Source organism: Bombina bombina, chromosome 2 (genome assembly GCF_027579735.1).
Source record: "Bombina bombina isolate aBomBom1 chromosome 2, aBomBom1.pri, whole genome shotgun sequence".
NCBI classification, from domain to species: Eukaryota; Metazoa; Chordata; class Amphibia; order Anura; family Bombinatoridae; genus Bombina; species Bombina bombina.
This window is the reverse complement of record NC_069500.1, coordinates 15,380,083-15,402,971: the sequence shown is the minus strand read 5'-3', so window position 1 is coordinate 15,402,971 and position 22,889 is coordinate 15,380,083. Positions and strand designations below refer to the sequence as shown.

Below are 22,889 nucleotides of genomic sequence, written 5' to 3'. Positions count from 1 at the left end.
GAGGAATTGGGCTTCAGAATGCTTAGAAGCGCTTATCATAGAACAAATAAAAAAAAACTAACTTACTTCACCACCTCCATAGGAGGCAAAGTTTGTAAAACTGAGTTGTGGGTGTGGTGGGAGGTGTATTTATAGGCATTTGAGGTTTGGGAAACTTTGCCCCCTTCTGGTAGGAATGTATATCCCATACGTCACTAGCTCATGGACTCTTGCCAATTACATGAAAGAAATATATATACAGACACATACAGTATACACATATACACACATAAATATACACACACACACTGTAATGTCCCTTTAAGTAATGTCCCTTTAAGTAATGTTCCTTTTAGTAAACTCTGCCTATTTACCCTATATAGCCTCATTTCCTTTTTGGTTCTTTGCTTGATTATTTTGTTTAGCAGAGTATCTGAATTGTACCCTGCCTAGTGTCTCATATTCAAGTCGAATTTAACCCTCTAATAACTTGTACTTTTGTATTGGAGTTATTGGAACTCTTTTGCTGAATTTGCTAGTATTCACCTGAGCTCAACTTATTTACTTATTTTTTCACCTTTGATTGACTGCATCCTGATAATTAGCTGTGCTGCTTCTGTGTCTCTCTGATGCTGTCTCTGTTCCATGCTGCTGTAATCATTGCAGCCTCAGTTACCTGGCTTGCCGGAACTACTTGCAGCACGTATCACTCCGCCTGCTTTCTTCCATTACCAGTTACTACATGCTGTGTAAAACTATCACAGCTCATCTAAAGTTTGCTTACCTTCTGCCAGAACCTACCTGCTCTACTTACCGGAGTCTAGCTACATCATCTCAGGGGAAGCAAGTATTCATCATCCAAATACCACCGGATAAGCAAGTATACTAACTGTGCTAATTACCTGTATATAGACTTGCCTTTAACAGCTGCAACTTACTAATCCATGCTTGCTTGCTTGTTAGTTACTTTGGATCACTGCTCTCATTGGAATTGCAACCTTTAGTGTTCCTCATTTACTAAGTTCTTATTTTGTTTGCTAATATATATATATACTCTTTACCTGGGTTATTTCCATTGCACTAAATTGCTGTATTTCTTATTACCAAGTGTTAAGTCTCATATCATTTGGTGTTTGAATGCTACAGCTACACAACAAACTATTTATAAAATAGACCTATGTTAAACATTACAGTCATTACATAATAATCAAGCCTAAATATACCAGTAGCAATGGATCCCCAGGCTGTAAAAACAGAGATTGATACATTAAACCACAAAGTGGATTATCTTGCCAGAGCTCTTACTGATCTCCAGACTGAAAACACTGCATTAAAAAATGTAGTTAAGGATTTAACTGCATCAAAACACACAGAACCACCTGAACCACAGATTAACCCTCCTGCCTTGTTCTCAGGGAAAAGGTGTGACTTTAGAGATTTCAAGTATGCATGTGTATTGCTATACACAATGAAGCCTAAAACTTATTGTTCAGATAAAATAAAGGTATGCACTACAATTTCCTATCTCACAGGAGAACCAAGATCATGGGCAAATCGTTTTTTTTAATCAAACAATCCTATTTTAGACTCATTAGACCAATTATTTGCTGCCATGGGTGCTCTTTATGAAGACAGCAATACCCAGATACAGGCAGAGGCTAAGTTAAGAGCGCTTAGACAGGGCAAGCGCCCAGTGGAAGATTTCATAACAGACTTCCAAATGTGGGCTACAGACTCATTATGGAACGATATTGCACTAAAAAATCAATTTAGATTAGGTTTAAATGAAACCTTAAAGGATGAGTTATCCAGATTAGATATGCCAGATACATTACATGGTTTAATTAAATTAGCAACAACTCTTGACCGCAGACTCAGAGAAAGACGATTAGAAAGATTCGCATCTGAGACACCAAACAAGAGAGTGTCAGTACCACCAGTAGAAAAATTAAACTTTCCACATACTCCTATGGAAATTGGTGTAATTAAAGGTCCGCTGACTACTGAAGAAAAAACTAGACAACGCCTGTCCAACCTTTGTCTATATTGTGCAAGTAAAGAGGATATAGTAGCCACCTGCCCCATACTACACCGACAAAAAAAGGGTAAACTGACAAACTTATATTCCACTACTACACAGATAAGACAGAAATCTTTAACACTTTCTCTCTCATTACAGTGGGACCATCTACAAGTCAAGACTGACGCTATTCTAGACTCTGGGGCATATGACTGCTTTATAGATGCTTCATTTGTTGTAAATAATAAAATACTGTGTGTTACAAAGCAAAATCCAGTTTTTATAAGAGTTATTGATGGATCATTAATACACAATGGCCCAATAACACAACATACTGTTCCTTTAATGATAACCACATCATATGGGCATACTGAATATCTTAGCTTTGATGTAATTCCATCCACTCTCCACACAGTTATATTAGGTTACACATGGCTAAGTAAACCTAACCCAAGTATAGATTGGGCTACTCCCACTGTTAAGTTTGAGTCAGATTATTGCATCACTACTTGTTTCCCATATCAGATATTAGGTACTATAAACTCAGAGATCCCAAATCAAGAGAGTATTTGGATGATAATATTGGAAAAGGCTTTATAGTTCCATCCATATCCACAGCAGCTGCTAGTTTATTTTTTGTAACTAACAAAGATTCCTCGTTAAGACCATCATAGATTACAGAGCACTCAATGCTGTTACAGTAAAGAATTGTTATCCCCTACCACTCATCCCCGAACTCCTTGAATGCCTTAACGGAGCTACTATCTTTACTAAACTTGATTTGAAAGGTGCTTACAATTTAATAAGGATCAAGGACGGGGATGAGTGGAAAACAACGTTCAGAACTAGATACAGCCTTTTTGAATATAGGGTGATGCCGTTTGGGCTCTGTAATGCCCCTGCCACCTTTCAACACTTTGTTAATGAGATATTTAAGGACTTAACTGATGTATGTGTCATTATGTATCTTGATGACATTTTAATTTATTCAAAAGACATACAAGAACACATAAAGCATGTAAGATGGGTTTTGACACGGTTACGTGAACATAGACTTTTCGCAAAAGCCGAAAAAATGTCAGTTTCATGTTCAAAAAATAAAGTTTTTGGGTTATGTAATTACTCCTGATAAGGTAACAAATGGACCCTGATAAACTATCAGCTATTCAAAATTGGCCAAGACCCACTAGCTTAAGATCTTTGCAACGTTTTTTTAGGTTTTGCCAATTTTTACTGCAAATTTATCCAAAATTTTTCCATTAAAGTTAAACCTCTTACAAATTTAACAAAAAAGGATGTGAAGTTTCACTGGTCCCCTGAAGCAGATCAGGCCCTTCAATTATTTGAAGGTCTGTTTCACCTCAGCTCCTATTTTAAGTTTACCTGATCACTCGTGTCAGTTTATAGTAGAGGGTTGATGCTTCTGACTGTGGAATAGGTGCAGTACTTTCACAGAGAGTTGATGAAAGACATCCGACACATCCATTGCTTATTATTCCAGAACATTACTTCCTGCTGAGGTACATTATTCAGTTAGCGATAAAGAATTACTAGCTATTAAATGTGCATTGGAGGTTTGGAGACACATTTTAGAGGGTACTGACAAACCATTTTTGATATACACAGACCATAAAAATCTCCAGTATTTAAAACAGAACAAAACATTGTCATTTCGCCAAGTACGTTGGTCTTTGTTTCTAGACAGATTTCAAATTACCTATAGACCTGGTGTTCTGAATATTAAAGCTGACGCGCTCTCACGACAACACAACGACAAACCACCTAATGACCAACTTTTACAATTGATACCCACACATAAAATAATTGGTTCTTTGAGTACTTTAGAACTGGACATCATTACAGCTTTACAGACCAACGTTATACCTAAACATACACATTTAGTAAAAAAGCCAACTGGTCTTTATACTTTACATAAGAAACTATACATTCCACAACCACTCAGACATAGAATCCTCAACCATTATCATGATATCCCGTTATCCGGTCATCAAGGAATTCATAAAACTAAAGAACTCCTACAAAGAGATTTCTGGTGGCCCAAGATGGCTGAAACTATTCAGAATTATATCAGCACCTGTGACATCTGTGCAAGATATTAAACTGAAAAAAGGAAGCCCATCGGGTTCCTTACTCCCTTACCCATACCTGATATTCCATGGACAACTATTTCCATGGATTTCATAGTTGAGCTTCCGTTCTCACAAGGTCACAACACAATCATGGTGGTTATTGACCATTTAACTAAATTAGCTCATTTCATAGCACTGAAGTCTTTACCCACTACCAGTGAAACTGCTGATGCTTTTATTAAACATATTGTTCGCCTCCATGGACTGCCTCATTCCATTATCACAGACCGTGGATCACAGTTCACCTCTCATTTTTGGAAGGATCTATGTAAATCCCTTCATATACATCCTAGGCTATCAACTTCATTCCACCCTCAAACAAACGGTCTTACCGAAAGGGTGAACGGCATTCTGGAACAATATCTCAGATGTTATGTTTCACATCTGCAGGATGATTGGTTTGAACATCTGCCAATGGCCGAGTACTCGTACAACAATTCAGTTTCCAGTTCCACTAAAATGACACCATTTTATGCTACATATGGTTATCACCCGCAGTCTATCCGAATTACAAAACATGTTTCTGACTCCCCATCAGCCTCTTCTTATCTCAAGAACCTACAGGATAGTTTACTTCTCCTAAAACAACATCTGCAAAAAGCAAAGGCAGATCAATAATATTATTATGATTCCAGACATAGACCTAGTCCTGATTATAAGTTAGGGGACCTTGTATGGCTATCTACAAAGCACTTGAAACTCGCCATACCGACAAAGAAATTAGGAAGTCAGTTCATCGGACCCTTTCCAGTAAAACATATCCTCAATCCTTCAACCCTCGTCTTAGACCTACCACAGTCATATGGCATACATCCCTCTTTCCATGTTTCGCTCCTGAAGCCTTACAGAAGTACCTCTGAATTTAACCGTCAGAAGTCACCACCTCCTCCTGTTGAATTTGAAGATCATGAGGAATATGAGGTTGACTGTATACTTGACTCCCGAATATTTTGTAGGAAATTGGAATATCTTATACGTTGGAAGGGTTATGGTCAGGAGGAAGATTCCTGGGTACCACACTCTCTCTTATATATATATACATACATATACTGTACATACACACATTTGCATACAGACACACACATATACACACACACACACATATATATATATATATATATACAGTACATACATATATACACACACACACACATATACATATACACATAATACATACACACATATATACATACACACATACATATACACATACTGTATATACTGTACATACACACATTTACATACAGACACACACACATATATATACAGTACATACATACACACACATAATACATACACACATAATACATACACACATAATACATACACACATATATACTGTCTATACTGTACATACAGACACACACACACACACATATATATATATACAGTACATACATACACACACACATATACATAATACATACACACATATACACATACTGTATATACTGTACATACACACATTTACATACAGACACACACACACATACAGTACATACATACACACACACACATACATATACACATAATACAAACACACATATATACATGTAATTCATCTTTCTACTAGGGATTTGCAAAATTAATTATTCGGATATTAATTTTCTTTTAAAAATTCCAAACATGGCAGCGGATAGCTCTGGATATATTAGTGTTAAAGTCCAAATGCAGAGCTTAATGTGTTGCACTTTAACTGTAATATAGCCGGAGTAAAAAAGAACCAATAGCTGATGCCCACGGCCATAAGGGATTAAATGCCATATACTCCTCTGTGGGAAGAATTATCATAAATTAACTATTTACATCCTAATGTTTAATGTAAACTTTTTACTTTATTTCTAACATAGGAATAATCACACAAACAACTTTTTGGTTATAAAACTCGCAGGTCACGTTTATTGTGGCAACACAGGAACCAAACTACCAGCATGAATAAACATGGACCAGGGGGGTGGCATTCGGGTACTAGCTAATGCATAGTAACCCATGCTAACAAGATGGGCAGAACTAGGGCAGCAGGAGAGGAAGCAGAGTGTAGCTCAATACTGAATGTCTTAGAGAGTTCTCGGCTTCGAATCACACGGGCGGGGAACACCTCAGACGCCCATCTGAGGACTTCACCTCTGGCCATAAAATATGGCTGTCACTCTACCTCTATCACATCCTGCCCCCAGACACTGTCCACTTGCCAGCCCAGGGTGCAAACCCACCACTCCAGACCATTAGGACCAGGTTCAACAAGGTGCAAACCATATTGAACACCTGGGGAGCTGAAACTTGACGTCCTTGGATGCTGGCTAGCCCTCATCATGCCTTGGACACCCCTAATCCTAGGGACCACCATAGTGATGACTCCCCCTAACGATTGTCGCCTAAAATAATAAAAAGGGAAGGACAAGGTGGGGAAAACTTTGAAGAAACCAGCAGAAAGAGGACTTGTACTTCCTGTACAGGACTTAAAAAGGTAAGCTATAACCCCTCCTCTCTATCTGCAACATTGTTTCACACACACACAAACCAGAGCACTCCCACTCCTCCGTCTTGGCCTTAACCCTTATGTGCATTCCAGGCAATTTGCCTTACATTTCCTTATGTGGAATTTGTTTGACAAACTTATATACGAATTAAGAATTTTGCACATACCTAGTTATCACCTACTAGGCCTATTAGGGGAAGATACATATATACTGTGTGTGTATGTATGTGTATGTGTATATATATATATATATATATATATATAATGTCAAATTGTCACAGCAATTGGAAAACACATCATTTTCAGAGCTCAATCACAGGGAAAAGGGGGTAAAATAAATAATGCAGTCATTAAACCTTTTACATCACAATCACAAATTGTTCAGTCCAGTTCAGTTTTAAAGTGTTATTTAGGGACAGTTACCTGCTTGTGCTGATGCATTTTTATTTAATTTACATGACACAGTCTTCACAGTGAGCAGCACCAGTATTGTCGTCAGTTTAATGCCAGCAGGAGCCAGCAGGCCAAAGGTCACTGATACCAGGATGGAGCTGTGACCAGAGAATAGAAATCTGTCACAGACCTGTTATGTACATGGCATACATTAATGTGCACTTTAATAATAACCAACTAGATTACAAGTCAGGCACAAACGTTTTGCACTAGTGTAATTTTGTTTTCAAAAGCCTTTTTAATTGCTCAGATATTACAAGTGAGTGAAATCCCGATTGTGCTAGCGCAATTGCCATTTATGCTTCAATCTTTACCGCAATCTCAGAGCTGTGGTTAACTGTTTTTCTGAACAAAAACGTTGCAAAAAAACCTTCAAAAACATAATTTATTCTGACCTGATAAATTTCTTTCTTTCTTGACACGGTGGATCCACGGATCATCTTAATTACTGTTGGGAATATCACTCCTAACCAGCAGGAGGAGGCAAAGAGCACCACAGCAAAAGCTGTTAAATACCACTCCCCCTACCTAAAATCCCCAGTCATTTGACCAAAGGGAAAGGAGAAAGGAAATAATCTAAGGTGCAGAGGTGCCTGAAGTTTGTAGAAAAGCAAACTGTCTGAAAAACAGGGCAGGCCGTGGACCGTGTCAAGAAAGAAAGAAATTTATCAGTAAGAATAAATTATGTTTTCTTTCTAATGACACGGTTAGTCCACGGATCATCTTAATTACTGTTGGGAATCAATACCCAAGCTAGAGGACACGGATGATAAGGGAGGGACAAGACAGTTAACCTAAACAGAAGGCACCACTGCTTGAAGAACCTTTCTCCAAAAAGAAGCCTCTGCTGAAGCAAAAGTATCAAATTTGTAAAATTTAGAAAAAGTATGCAAAGATGACCAAGTCACAGCCTTGCAAAGCTGATCAACAGAAGCTTTATTTTTGAAAGCCCAAGAAGATGCAACAGCCTTCATGGAATGAGCTGTGGTTCTCTCAGGAAGCTGCTGACCAGCAGTCTCAGGAGGCTGCTGACCAGCAGTCTCATATGCCAAGTGAATAACACTCCTCAAACAACATGAAAGAGAAGTAGCCGTAGCTTTCTTACCCAGAAAAGACAACAAATAAAGAGAATGGCAAAAATCCTTAGTCGCCTGCAAATAATATTTCAATGCACAAACCACATCCAGGTTGTGCAACAAACTCTCCTTATGAGAAGAAGGATTAGGACATAAAGAAGGAACAACAATCTCTTGATTAATTTCTTATCAGAAACAACCTTGGGAACAAGGCAGTATGCAGAACTACCTTATCAGAGTGAAAAATAAGAAAAGGCGATTCATACTGTAAGGCTGAAAGCTACGAAACTCTTGAGCCAAGAAATAGCCACCAAAAACAAAACTTTCCAAGATAACATCTTAGTATCCAAAGAATGTATAGGTTCAAATGGAGCCTGTTGAAGGACTCTAAGAACCAAATTAAGACTCCAAGGTAGAGTAGTAGACTTAAAAACAGGAGGCCGAATTCTAACCAAGGCCTGACAAAAAGAATGAACATCTGGCACATCCGCCAGGCGCTTGTGCAATAAAAATAGATAAAGCAGAATTTGACCCTTCAGGATTCTAGCGATAAACATTTCTCCAAACCCTCCTGGAGAAAAGATTAAATCCTAGGAATCCTAACTCTACTCCACGAGTATGCCTTTGGATTCACACCAATACAAATATTTATGCCAAATCTTATAATAAATCTTCCTAGTCACTGTCTTATGAACCTGAATCATAGTCTCAATGACTGAAAAACCACGCTTAGAAAAAATCAAGCGTTCAATCTCCAAGCAGTCAGTTTCAGAGAAACGAGATTTGATGTAGAAAGGGACCCTGCAGAAGAAGATCCTTCCTTAATGGAAGACTCCAAGGTGGAAGGGAAGACATCTCCACCAGATCTGCAAACCAGATTCTGCAAGGCCACGCCAGAGCAATGAGAATCACCGATGCCTTCTCCTGTTTGACCTGAACAATGACCTGAGGAAGAAGAACAAACGGAGGGAACACATATGCCAGACTGAAAGTCCAAGGAACTGCCAAGCATCTATCAGAACAGCCTAAGGATCCTTTGACCTAAACCCGTACCTCGGGAGCTTGGCATTCTGATGACATGCAATGAGATCCAACTCCGGCTGCCCCCAACTGAGAATCAAGCTGAAAAAACATAATTTATGTAAGAACTTACCTGATAGAATTCATTTCTTTCATATTAACAAGAGTCCATGAGCTAGTGACGTATGGGATATACATTCCTGCCAGGAGGGGCAGAAGTTTCCCAAACCTTAAAAATGCCTATAAATTACACCCCTCACCACACCCACAAATCAGTTTAACGAATAGCCAAGAAGTGGGGTGATAAGAAAAAAAGTGCGAAGCATATAAAATAAGGAATTGGAATAATTGTGCTTTTATACAAAAAAATCATAACCACCACAAAAAAGGGTGGGCCTCATGGACTCTTGTTAATATGAAAGAAATGAATTTATCAGGTAAGTTCTTACATAAAATTATGTTTTCTTTCATGTAATTAACAAGAGTCCATGAGCTAGTGACGTATGGGAATATGAATACCCAAGATGTGGATCTTTCCACACAAGAGTCACTAGAGAGGGAGGGATAAAATAAAGACAGCCAATTCCTGCTGAAAATAATCCACACCCAAAATAAAGTTTAACGAAAAACATAAGCAGAAGATTCAAACTGAAACCGCTGCCTGAAGAACTTTCTACCAAAAACTGCTTCAGAAGAAGAAAATACATCAAAATGGTAGAATTTAGTAAAAGTATGCAAAGAGGACCAAGTTGCTGCTTTGCAGATCTGGTCAACCGAAGCTTCATCCTAAACGCCCAGGAAGTAGATACTGACCTAGTAGAATGAGCTGTAATTCTCTGAGGCGGAATTTTACCCGACTCAACATAGGCAAGATGAATTAAAGATTTCAACCAAGATGCCAAAGAAATGGCAGAAGCTTTCTGGCCTTTCCTAGAACCGGAAAAGATAACAAATAGACTAGAAGTCTTACGGAAAGATTTTCGTAGCTTCAACATAATATTTCAAAGCTCTAACAACATCCAAAGAATGCAACGATTTCTCCTTAGATTCTTAGGATTAGGACATAATGAAGGAACCACCAATTTCTCTACTAATGTTGTTGGAATTCACAACTTTAGGTAAAAATTCAAAAGAAGTTCGCACACCCCCCGCCTTATCCTGATGAAAAATCAGAAAAGGAGACTCACAAGAAAGAGCAGATAATTCAGAAACTCTTCTAGCAGAAGAGATGGCCAAAAGGAACAAAACTTTCCAAGAAAGTAATTTAATGACCAATGAATGCATAGGTTCAAACGGAGGAGCTTGAAGAGCTCCCAGAACCAAATTCAAACTCCAAGGAGGAGAAATTGACTTAATATGACAGGTTTTATACGACCAAAGCTTGTACAAAACAATGAATATCAGGAAGAATAGCAATCTTTCTGTGAAAAAGAACAGAAAGAGCAGAGATTTGTCCTTTCAAAGAACTTGCGGACAAACCCTTATCTAAACCATCCTGAAGAAACTGTAAAATTCTCGGTATTCTAAAAGAATGCCAAGAAAAATGATGAGAAAGACACCAAGAAATATAAGTCTTCCAGACTCTATAATATATCTCTCGAGATACAGATTTACGAGCCTGTAACATAGTATTAATCACGGAGTCAGAGAAACCTCTTTGAGCCAAGAATCAAGCATTCAATCTCCATACCTTTAAATTTAAAGGATTTCAGATCCGGATGGAAAAAAGGACCTTGCGACAGAAGGTCTGGTCTAACGGAAGAGTCCATGGTTGGCAAGATGCCATCCGGACAAGGATCCGCGATACCAAAACCTGTGAGGCCATGCCGGAGCTATTAGCAGAACAAACGAGCATTTCCCTCAGAATCTTGGAGATTACTCTTGGAAGAAGAACTAGAGGGCGGAAAGATATAGGCAGGATGATACTTCCCAGGAATGATAATGCATCCACTGCCCTCCGCCTGAGGATCCCGGGGGAATCTGGACAGATACCTGGGAAGATTTCTTGTTTAGATGAGAGGCCATCAATCTATCTCTGGGAGCCCCCACATTTGAACAATCTGAAGAAATACCTCTGGGTGAAAGAGACCATTCGCCCGGATGCAACGTTTGGCGACTGAGATAATCCGCTTCCCAATTGTCTACACCTGGGATATGAACCGCAGAGATTAGACATGAGCTGGATTCCGCCCAAACCAAAATTCGAGATACTTACTTTCATACCATAGGACTGTGAGTCCCCACCTTGATGATTGAATGTATGCCACAGTTGTGACATTGTCTGTCTGAAACAAATGAACGATTCTCTCTTCAGAAGAGGCCAAAACTGAAGAGCTCTGAAAATTGCAGCGGAGTTCCAAAATATTGATCGGTAATCTCACCTCCTGAGATTCCCAAACTCCTTGTGCCGTCAGAGATCCCCACACAGCTCCCCAACCTGTGAGACTTGCATCTGTTGAAATTACAGTCAGGTCGGAAGAACAAAAGAAGCCCCCTGAATTAAACGATGGTGATCTGTCCACCCACGTTAGAGAGTGTCGAACAATCGGTTTTTAAAGATTTAATTGATATATCTTCGTGTAATCCCTGCACCATTGGTTCAGCATACAGAGCTGAAGAGGTCGCATGTGAAAACGAGCAAAGGGGAATCGCGTTCCGATGCAGCAGTCATAAGACCTAGAATTTCCATGCATAAGCTACCGAAGGGAATGGATTGAGACTGAAGAGTTTCGACAAGCTGTAATCAATTTTAGACGTCTCTTGTCTGTTAAGACAGAGTCATGGACACTGAATCTATCTGGAAACCCAGAAAGGTTACCCTTGTTTGAGGAATCAAAGAACTTTTTGGTAAATTGATCCTCCAGACCATGATCTTGAAGAAACAACACAAGTCGATTCGTATGAGACTCTGCTAAATGTAAAGACTGAGCAAGTACCAAGATATCGTCCAAATAAGGAAATACCACAATACCCTGTTCTCTGATTACAGACAGAAGGGCACCGAGAATCTTTGTGAAAATTCTTGGAGCTGTAGCAAGGCCAAACGGTAGAGCCACAAAATTGGTAATGCTTGTCTAGAAAAGAGAATCTCAGGAACTGATAATGATCTGGATGAAATCGGAATATGCAGATATGCATCCTGGTAAATCTATTGTGGACATATCATTCCCTTGCTGAACAAAAGGCAATATAGTCCTTACAGTTACCATCTTGAACGATGTATCCTTACATAACGATTCAATAATTTTAGATCCAGAACTGGTCTGAAGGAATTCTCCTTCTTTGGTACAGATGAAGAGATTTGAATAAAACCCCCATCCCCTGTTCCGGAACTGGAACTGGCATAATTACTCCAGCCAACTCTAGATCTGAAACACAATTCAGAAATGCTTGAGCTTTCCACTGGATTTACTGGGACACGGGAAAGAAAAAATCTCTTTGCAGAGGTCTCATCTTGAAACCGATTCTGTACCCTTCTGAAACAATGTTCTGAATCCAGAGGATTGTGAACAGAATTGATCCAAATTTCTTTGAAAAAACGTAACCTGCCCCTACCAGCTTGAACTGGAATGAGGCCGTACCTTCATGTGAACTTAGAAGCAGGCTTTGCCTTTCTAGCAGGCTTGGATTTATTCCAGACTGGAGATGGTTTCCAAACTGAACTGCTCCTGAGGACGAAGGATCAGGCTTTTGTTCTTTGTTGAAACGGAAAGGAACGAAAAACGATTGTTACCCTGTTTTTACCTTTGAGATTTTTTTATCTCTGTGGTAAAAAAGTTCCTTTCCCACCAGTAACAGTTGAAATAATAGAATCCACCTGAGAACCAAATAATTTGTTTCCCTGGAAAGAAATGGAAAGTAGAGTTTGATTTAGAAGCCATATCAGCATTCCAAGTCTTAAGCCATAAAGCTCTTCTGGCTAAGATAGCCAGAGACATAAACCTAACATCAACTCTAATAATATCAAAAATGGCATCACAGATAAAATTATTAGCATGCTGGAGAAGAATAATATATCATGAGAATCACGATTTGTTACTTTGTTGGCGCTAGAGTTTTCCAACCAAAAAGTTGAAGCTGCAGCAACATCCAGCCAATGATATAGCAGGTCTAAGAAGATTACCTGAACACAGATAAGCTTTTCCTTAGAAAAGATTCAATTTTTCTACTACAGATCCTTAAACGAGGGTACCATCTGACGTAGGAATGGTAGTGCGTTTAATTAAGGGGTAGAAATAAGCCCCATCAACTTTAGGGATTTTGTCCCAAAATTCTTACCTGTCAGGTGAACAGGATATAATTGCTAAAAACGTTTAGAAGGAGTAAATGAATTACCCAATTTATCCCATTCTTTTGAAATCACTGCAGAAATAGCATTAGGAACAGGAAAAACTTCTGGAATAACCGCAGGAGCTTTAAAACCTTATCCAAACGTATAGAATTAGTATCAAGAGGACTAGAATCCTCTATTTCTAAAGCAATTAGTACTTCTTTAAGTAAAGAGCGAATAAATTCCATCTTAAATAAATATGAAATTTATCAGCATCAATCTCTGAGATAGAATCCTCTGAACCAGAAGAGTCCAAAGAATCAGAATGATGGTGTTCATTTAAAAATTCATCTGTAGAGAGAGAAGATTTAAAAGACTTTTTTTACGTTTACTAGAAGGAGAAAATAACAGACAAAGCCTTCTTTATGGTTCAGAAACAAAATCTCTTATGTTATCAGGAACATTCTGCACCTTAGATGTTGAGGGAACTGCAACAGGCAATGGTACATTACTAAAGGAAATATTATCTGCTTTAACAAGTTTGTCATGACAATTATTACAAACAACAGCTGGAGGAATAGCTACCAAAAGTTTACAGCAGATACACTTAGCTTTGGTAGATCCAGCAGGCAGGTGATTTTCCTGTAGTATCTTCTGGCCAGATGCAACGTGAGACATCTTGCAATATGTAAGAGAAAAAACAACATATAAAGCAAAATAGATCAAATTCCTTATAAGACAGTTTCAGGAATGGGAAAGAATGCCAAATATCAAGCTTCTAGCAACCAGAAGCAAATGAAAAATGAACTGAAATAATGTGGAGACAAAAGCGACGCCCATATTTTTTTTAGCGCCAAATAAGACGCCCACATTATTTGGCGCCTAAATGCTTTTGGCGCCAAAAATGACGCCACAATCCGGATCGCCGACACTTTTGGCGCAAAATAACGTCAAAAAAATGACGCAACTTCCCGGCGACACGTATGACGCCGGAAACGGAAAAAGAATTTTTGCGCCAAAAAAGTCAGCGCCAAGAATGACGCAATAAAATGAAGCATTTTCCGGCCCCCGCGAGCCTAACAGCCACAGGGAAAAAAGTCAAATTTTTGAGGTAAGAAAAATATGATAATTCAATGCATAATCCCAAATAAGAAACTGACTGTCTGAAAATAAGGAAAGTTGAACATTCTGAGTCAAGGCAAATAAATGTTTGAATACATATATTTAGAACTTTATAAATAAAGTGCCCAACCATAGCTTAGAGTGTCACAGAAAATAAGACTTACTTACCCCAGGACACTCATCTACATGTTTGTAGAAAGCCAAACCAGTACTGAAACGAGAATCAGTAGAGGTAATGGTAAATATAAGAGTATATCGTCGATCTGAAAAGGGAGTAAGAGATGAATCTCTACGACCGATAACAGAGAACCTTATGAAATAGACCCCGTAGAAGGAGATCACTGCATTCAATAGGCAAATACTCTCTTCACATCCCTCTGACATTCACTGCACGCTGAGAGGAAAAACCGGCTCCAACTTGCTGCGGAGCGCATATCAACGTAGAATCTAGCACAAACTTCTTCACCACCTCCCTTGGGAGGCAAAGTTTGTAAACTGATTTTGTGGGTGTGGTGAGGGGTGTATTTATAGGCATTTTAAGGTTTGGGAAACTTGCCCCTCCTGGCAGGAATGTATACCCATACGTCACTAGCTCATGGACTCTTGTTAATTACATGAAAGAAATACCTTTGGATGAAGTTCCCACTCCCCCGATGAAAAGTCTGTCTGCTCAGAAAATCCGCTTCCCAATTGTCCACACCCTGGAATGTGGATAGCAGAAAGACAACAGTTTGTGAATTTCCACCCACTGAATAATCGTGGCTACCTCTTTCATGGCCAAGGAACTCTGAGTTCCTCCCTGATTATTGATGTGAGCCACTGACGTTATGTAGTCTGACTGAAACCTGAGTACAAACCGGGGTTGAAACTAGCTGAGGCCAGGCTAGAAGAGCATTGAAAATAGCGCTCAGTTCCAAAATATTTTATTGGAAGAACCTACTCCTCCCAAGTCCATAGAGCCTGAGCCTTTAATGAACCCCAAGACAGCAACCCCAGCCCAGCTAACTGGCATCTGTGGTTATAATCACCCAGCATGTCTGCGAAGAGAAAGTTTCCCTGAAGAGAAGATCCTGAGACAACCACCATGGAAGAGAATCTCTGGACATCTGATCTAGAAAAATCTTTGGAGATAGATCCGCATAATCCCTGTTCCACTGCCTGAGCAAGCATAACTGCAGAGATCTGAGATGGAACTGAGCAAACACAATGATGTCCATGACTGAAACCATCAGAACCAATAACCTCCATGCACTGAGCCACTGACAGCCGAGGAAGAGACTGAAGAGCAAGACACGTATTGAAAATCATTGACTTTCTTGCTTCTGTCAGAAAAATCTTAATCTCTAGAGAATCTATAATGGTCCCAAAATACCACTCTTGTAGCCGGAATTAAGGAATCTTTGCCTAAATTCACCTTCCAACGTGTGGAGCACAGAAAAGACAACAACAACTCTGTGTGGGAGTTTGCTAGTTGAAAAGATGGAGCCTGAAGTAGAATTGTCGTCCAGATAAGGAGCCACTACAACACCCTTCAATCGAAGCATCCGCCAACAATGCTCCCAGGACCTTTGAAAAAATTCTGGAGCTGTTGCCAAGATCAAAAGAAGAGCTACAAACTGAAAATGTTTGTCTAGAAATGCAAATCCTTATGAACCTGTGATGATCCCTGTGAATAGGAATATGCAGATATGCATCCTTTAGATCCACTGTGGTCATGAACAGACCTTCCTGAACCAAAGGGAAGAATGGAAAGAATAGTTTCCATCTTGAAAGACGGAACCCTGAGAAACTTGTTTACACTCTTGAGATCTAAAATAGGTCTGAAAATTCCCTCCTTTTGGGAACGAAGAAGAGATTGGAATAAAAACCCAGACCCTGTTCCTGAACCGGAACAGAACTATCACTCCCATGTTGGAAAGATTCTGAACACAATGTAAGAATGTCTCTGGCTTTTATCTGGTTTACATATAACCTGGAGAGAAGAAACCTGCCACAGGGAGAACATTCTTGAACTTCATTTTGTACCCTGGGACACAATATCTACCACCCAGGGATCCTGAACATCTCAAAACCCAAACTTGAGTGAAGAAAGAGAGTCTGCCCCCCACAAGATCATTACTAGATCGAGGGGCAGACCCTTCATGCTGATTTTGAGTCAGCAACAGGCTTCTGGACTGCTTCTCCCCTTATTCCAAGACTAATTTGACTTCCAAGATGGCTTGGCCTGTTCCTGCTTGGAGTAAAAGAGGAAGATTTACCAGAAAAATTATGAAAGGAACGGAAATTACTCTGCCAACCCTTCTGTTTATTTATTTTTATTCCTGAGGAAGAGAATATCCCTTCCCTCCTGTAATATCAGAAATAATCTCAGCCAAACCTGGCCCCAAGCAAGGTCTTATCCTTGTAGGAATAGACAAAAGCTTTAGACTTAGAGGACACATCCACAGACCAGGATTTTAATACCATAAAGCTCTGTGAGCTAAAATGGCAAAACCAGAAATTTTAGCTCCCAACCTGATGACCTGTAAGAATCATCTGCATAAAGGAATTAGCCAACTTCAAAGCTTTGATTCTATCTTGAATTTCTTCAAGAGGAGTATCTTACTGATAGAATCAGACAATGCATCAAACCAATTGCTGCCACACTAGTAAACCAGAGCAATACATGCAGTCGATTGCCATTGATACCCTTGGTGAACATAAATCTTTTTAAGCAAGCTTCCAACTTCTTATCCATAGGATCTTTAAAGGAACAGCTGTCCTCAATAGGAATAGTGGTCCTGTTGGTCAGTGAGTGGAAACTGCTCCCTCCACCTTAGGAACCATCTGCCAAGATTCCTTAATAGAATCAGCAATAGGAAACATCTTCCTAAAAATTGAGAAGTGGAAAAAAGGAATCCAGCTTCTTCCCATTCTCATGCAATAATATTGAAACACGATCTGGTATAGGAAAAACTTCCACCAAGGAAGGGACATCAAAAAAACGTATTAAGTTTACTAGATTTCTTAGGAATACCATGACTGACACCTCAGAGTCATCCAAGGTAGCCAAAACCTCCTTGAGTAACAAACGGAGGTGCTCTAGCTTAAACCTAAAGGAAAAATTTATCAGGTTCAGAAGAAGGATTTACACTATCAGAATCCGAGATCTCATCCTCAGATGATACTGTATCAAGTATCTTCCTCCACTAGACACAATTGCAACAGAATCAGAAACCTTATACTTCCTCTTGCGCTTCCCCTGCAGCATAGGAAAAGCAGACAAAGCCTCAGATACTGCAGAGGATATATGGGTAGCCATATCCTGCATGGAAAAAACAACCTGAGATGAAACACAGGGCACTGCAGAAGATTGGGACGTTTGAGGAGAAAGCTGCGAATTAGCCTGAACAGGAGACTCCTGAACAACATCCGCCCTAGACAATGAAGGCTCAGAATCAAAAAGTCTATCCTTGAAATGAAATGTTTTCTCAATACAAGAGGAACAAAAAGGAATAGGAGGCTCAACATTAGTATTTAAACAGAAAACAAGCAACAGCTTGCAGGACCTCTTGGTCCATCTTATTCCAAAGAAAAAAAATATAATCAATAAAACATTCAAAAGTTCAAATCAGAATTTTAATGAAACAAAAAAAAACGTTACTGTCCCATTAAATTTTAAACAGACTTTTTTTTTTTTTTTCTTTAACTGCACAATAAATCTTGCCGCAACAATTTTTCACAAAATGAATGCAAAAAGAGGCACAAACATTATAGTGCCTGAAATTCAGACAGAAACTTAAATATAAACTGAGCAGCAGCCCCACATAAAAACAACAGGCAACCTCCACACCTCAGCAAGCTCTGCTGACTGGTGCCTACCTGACCTCCTTGCTGCTGGAAACAAAGTCAGAAAATGATCCGGACCCCCATACAGCCGCACTGGAGAGAACACTGAACCACCTCTGAGGAGCTATGCAACGGAGCTGCAACATCCAGGAACAGGAAACAGCTAAAAGGGCGCCAAAAACATCCTTGCTATCTCAGATAAGCCTGCCTATTGTGGGCGTGGCCTAACAAACCTCCCGGTAGCCATTAATACACAAACAAAAAACATGTACACCAAAGTGAAAACATCATAAACTGAGCCTCCAAACATCCCCAGTGCCCGCAAAACTGCCATACAATAAACCGTTAACCTAGAAGGCTGATTGTATATTTAGACAGAATTAACTGTCAAATTCCCCTATATCAAAACAGGAAAAGAAATAGGCACTTACATAAAAAATCTGTCTGGCAGCACGACAGCTCACTTGGTAAGAGAGGGGCTTCCTACCTCACATGGAACTGTGGAAAAAAGAAAAGGCTGAGTAAACTTACTCAAACTTTCAACCAAGGGCAGCATGAAATTACTTTGGGAGGCCTAGTGGGGATTATACCCCACAAGTTCCCAAATGCTTAAAAGCCACCACTTGCTCTACTGAAGAGACTGACATGGACTACGGCTAAACCCCAAAGAAAACCAGAGCAAACTTGCTCTGCTTAAAAAATAAACTCTTGATTGAAGAATCAGGGCACCTAACTTTACCCCTCCTTGCAACTGATACAAGCAAAGAGAATGACTGAGGATTGTGGGGTAGGGGGAATTGGTAATTAACATCTTTTTTGCTGTGGTGCTCTTTGCCTCCTCCTGCTGATCAGGAGTGATATTCCCAACAGTAATTAACAGTGTGTCATTAGAAAGAAAATGCATTACAAAGTACAGTTACACTCATAATAACCACGGTCTAATAAATATACATTACATAATACGTACACTCATATTAGCACTGTCTAATAAATATACATTACACAGTACAGTTACACACATAATAACACTATCTAATAAATTAGTACATTACAACGTACAGTTACACACATATTAACACTGTCTAATAAATATACAGATACAAAGTACAGTTACACTCATATTAACACTGTCTAATAAATATACATTACAAAGTACAGTTACAACACATAATAACACTATCTAATAAATATACATTAACAGTACAGTTACACTCATAGTAACACCATGATCTAATAAATATACCTTTAACAGTACAGTTACACTCATATTAACACTGTCTAATAAATATACATTACAAAGTACAGTTACACTCATATTAACACTGTCTAATAAATATACATTACACAGTACAGTTACACTCATAATAACACTGTCTAATAAATATACATTACACAGTACAGTTACACTCATATTAACACTGTCTAATAAAAATCATTACAAAGTACAGTTACACTCATATTAACACTGTCTAATAAATATACATTACACAGTACAGTTACACTCATATTAACACTGTCTAATAAATATGCATTACACAGTACAGTTACACTCATATTAACACTATCTAATAAATATACATTACACAGTACAGTTACACACATAATAACACTGTCTAATAAATATACATTACACAGTACAGTTACACTCATATTAACACTATCTAATAAATATACATTACACAGTACAGTTACACTCATATTAACACTGTCTAATAAAAATCATTACAAAGTACAGTTACACTCATATTAACACTGTCTAATAAATATACATTACACAGTACAGTTACACTCATATTAACACTGTCTAATAAAAATCATTACAAAGTACAGTTACACTCATATTAACACTGTCTAATAAATATACATTACAAAGTACAGATACACTCATATTAACACTATCTAATAAATATACATTACACAGTACAGTTACACTCATAACACTGTCTAATAAATATACATTACACAGTATAGTTACACACATAATAACACTGTCTAATAAATATAAATTACACAGTACAGTTACACACATAATAACACTGTCTAATAAATATACATTACACAGTACAGTTACACTCATAACACTGTCTAATAAATATACATTACACAGTACAGTTACACACATAATAACACTATCTAATAAATATACATTACACAGTACAGTTACACACATATTAACACTGTCTAATAAATATACATTACACAGTACAGTTACACTCATATTAACACTGTCTAATAAAAATCATTACAAAGTTACAGTTACACTCATATTAACACTGTCTAATAAATATACATTACACAGTACAGTTACACTCATATTAACACTGTCTAATAAATATACATTACACAGTACAGTTACACTCATATTACACTAATATTAACACTGTCTAATAAATATACATTACACAGACAGTACATTTACACTCATATTAACACTGTCTAATAAATATATATTACACAGTACAGTTACACACATAAGAACACACTATCTTAATAAATATACATACATAGTACAGTTACACACATAATAACACCATCTAATAAATATACATACACAGTACAGTTTACACACATAATACACTATCTAATAAATATACATTACACAGTACAGTTACACACATATTAACACTGTCTAATAAATATACATTACACAGTATAGTTACACTCATAATAACACTATCTAATAAAATATACATGTACACTGTACAGTTACACTCATATTAACACTGTCTATTAATATGCATTACACAGTACAGTTACACTCATATTAACACTGTCTAATAAAAATCATTACTAAGTACAGTTACACTCATATTAACACTGTCTAATAAATTACATTACACAGTACAGTTACACTCATATTAACACTGTCCTAATAAATATACATACACAGTACAGATACACTCATATTAACACTATCTAATAAATATATATTGACACAGTAACAGTTACACACATAATAACACATCTAATAAATATACATTACATAGTACAGTTACACACATAATAACACTCATCTAATAAATATACAGTTACACAGTACAGTTACACACATTAATAACACTATCTAATAAATATACATTACACAGTACAGTTACACACATATTACATTGTCTAAATAAATAAGACATTCCACAGATAGTTTACACTCATAATAACACTATCTAATAAATATACATTACACTGTACAGGTACACTCATATTAACACTGTCTATTAATATGCATTACACAGTACAGTTACTCTCATATTAACACTGTCTAATAAATATACATTACACAGTACAGTTACACACATAATAATACTACTAATAAATATACATTACACAGTACAGTTACTCACATTACACTATCTAATAAATATACATTACATCAGTACAGTTACACTCATATTAACACTGTCTATTATATGCATTACACAGTACAGTTACACTCATATTAACATCTGTCTAATAAATATACATTACACAGTACAGTTACACACATAAGATTACTATCTAATAAATATACATTACACAGTACAGTTCACACATATTAACACTATCTAATAAATATACATTACACAGTACAGTTACACACATAATAATACTATCTAATAAATATACATTACACAGTACAGTTATCACTCATATTAACACTAGCTAATAAATATACATTACACAGTACAGTTACACACAGTAATAATACTATCTAATAAATATACATTACACAGTACAGTTACACTCATATTAACACTATCTAATAAATAGTACATTTACACAGTACAGTTACACTCATATTAACACTATCTAATAAATATACATTACACAGTACAGTTACACACATATTATCACTATCTAATAAATATACATTACACAGTATAGTTACACTCATAATAACACTATCTAATAAATATACATTACACTGTACAGTTACACTCATATTAACACTGTCTATTAATATGCATTACACAGTACAGTTACACTCATATTAACACTGTCTAATAAATATACATTACACAGTACAGTTACACACATAATATCACCATCTAATAAATATACATACACAGTACAGTTACACAACATAATAACACCATCTAATAAATATACATTACACAGTACAGTTACACTCATAGATAACACCATCTAATAAATATACATTACACAGTAACAGTTACACTCATATTAACACTATCTAATAAATATACATTACACAGTACAGTTACACTCATATTAACACTATCTAATAAATATACATTACACAGTACAGTTACACACATAATAAGACTAATAAAATATACATTACACAGTACAGTTACACACATATTAACACTATCTAATAAATATACATTACACAGTACAGTTACACACATAATAACACTATCTAATAAATATACATTACACAGTACAGGTTACAAACATAATAATACTATCTAATAATATACATTACACAGTACAGTTACACACATAATAGCACTATCTAATAAAAATACATTACACAGTACAGTTACACACATAA

The 22,889-nt window shown here is 37.3% G+C and overlaps 1 protein-coding gene across 1 annotated transcript in view; it reads right to left on the bottom strand.

Annotated features, from left to right (window-relative positions):
• The window catches only part of LOC128647638 (uncharacterized), a 205,253-nt gene that overhangs the window by 38,445 nt on the left and 143,919 nt on the right, over window positions 1–22,889 (bottom strand). The window contains exon 5 of the mRNA XM_053700391.1: window positions 7,052–7,179. Coding sequence (XP_053556366.1) covers window positions 7,052–7,179 — 128 coding nt within the window. The remainder of the gene's footprint in view (window positions 1–7,051; window positions 7,180–22,889) is intronic.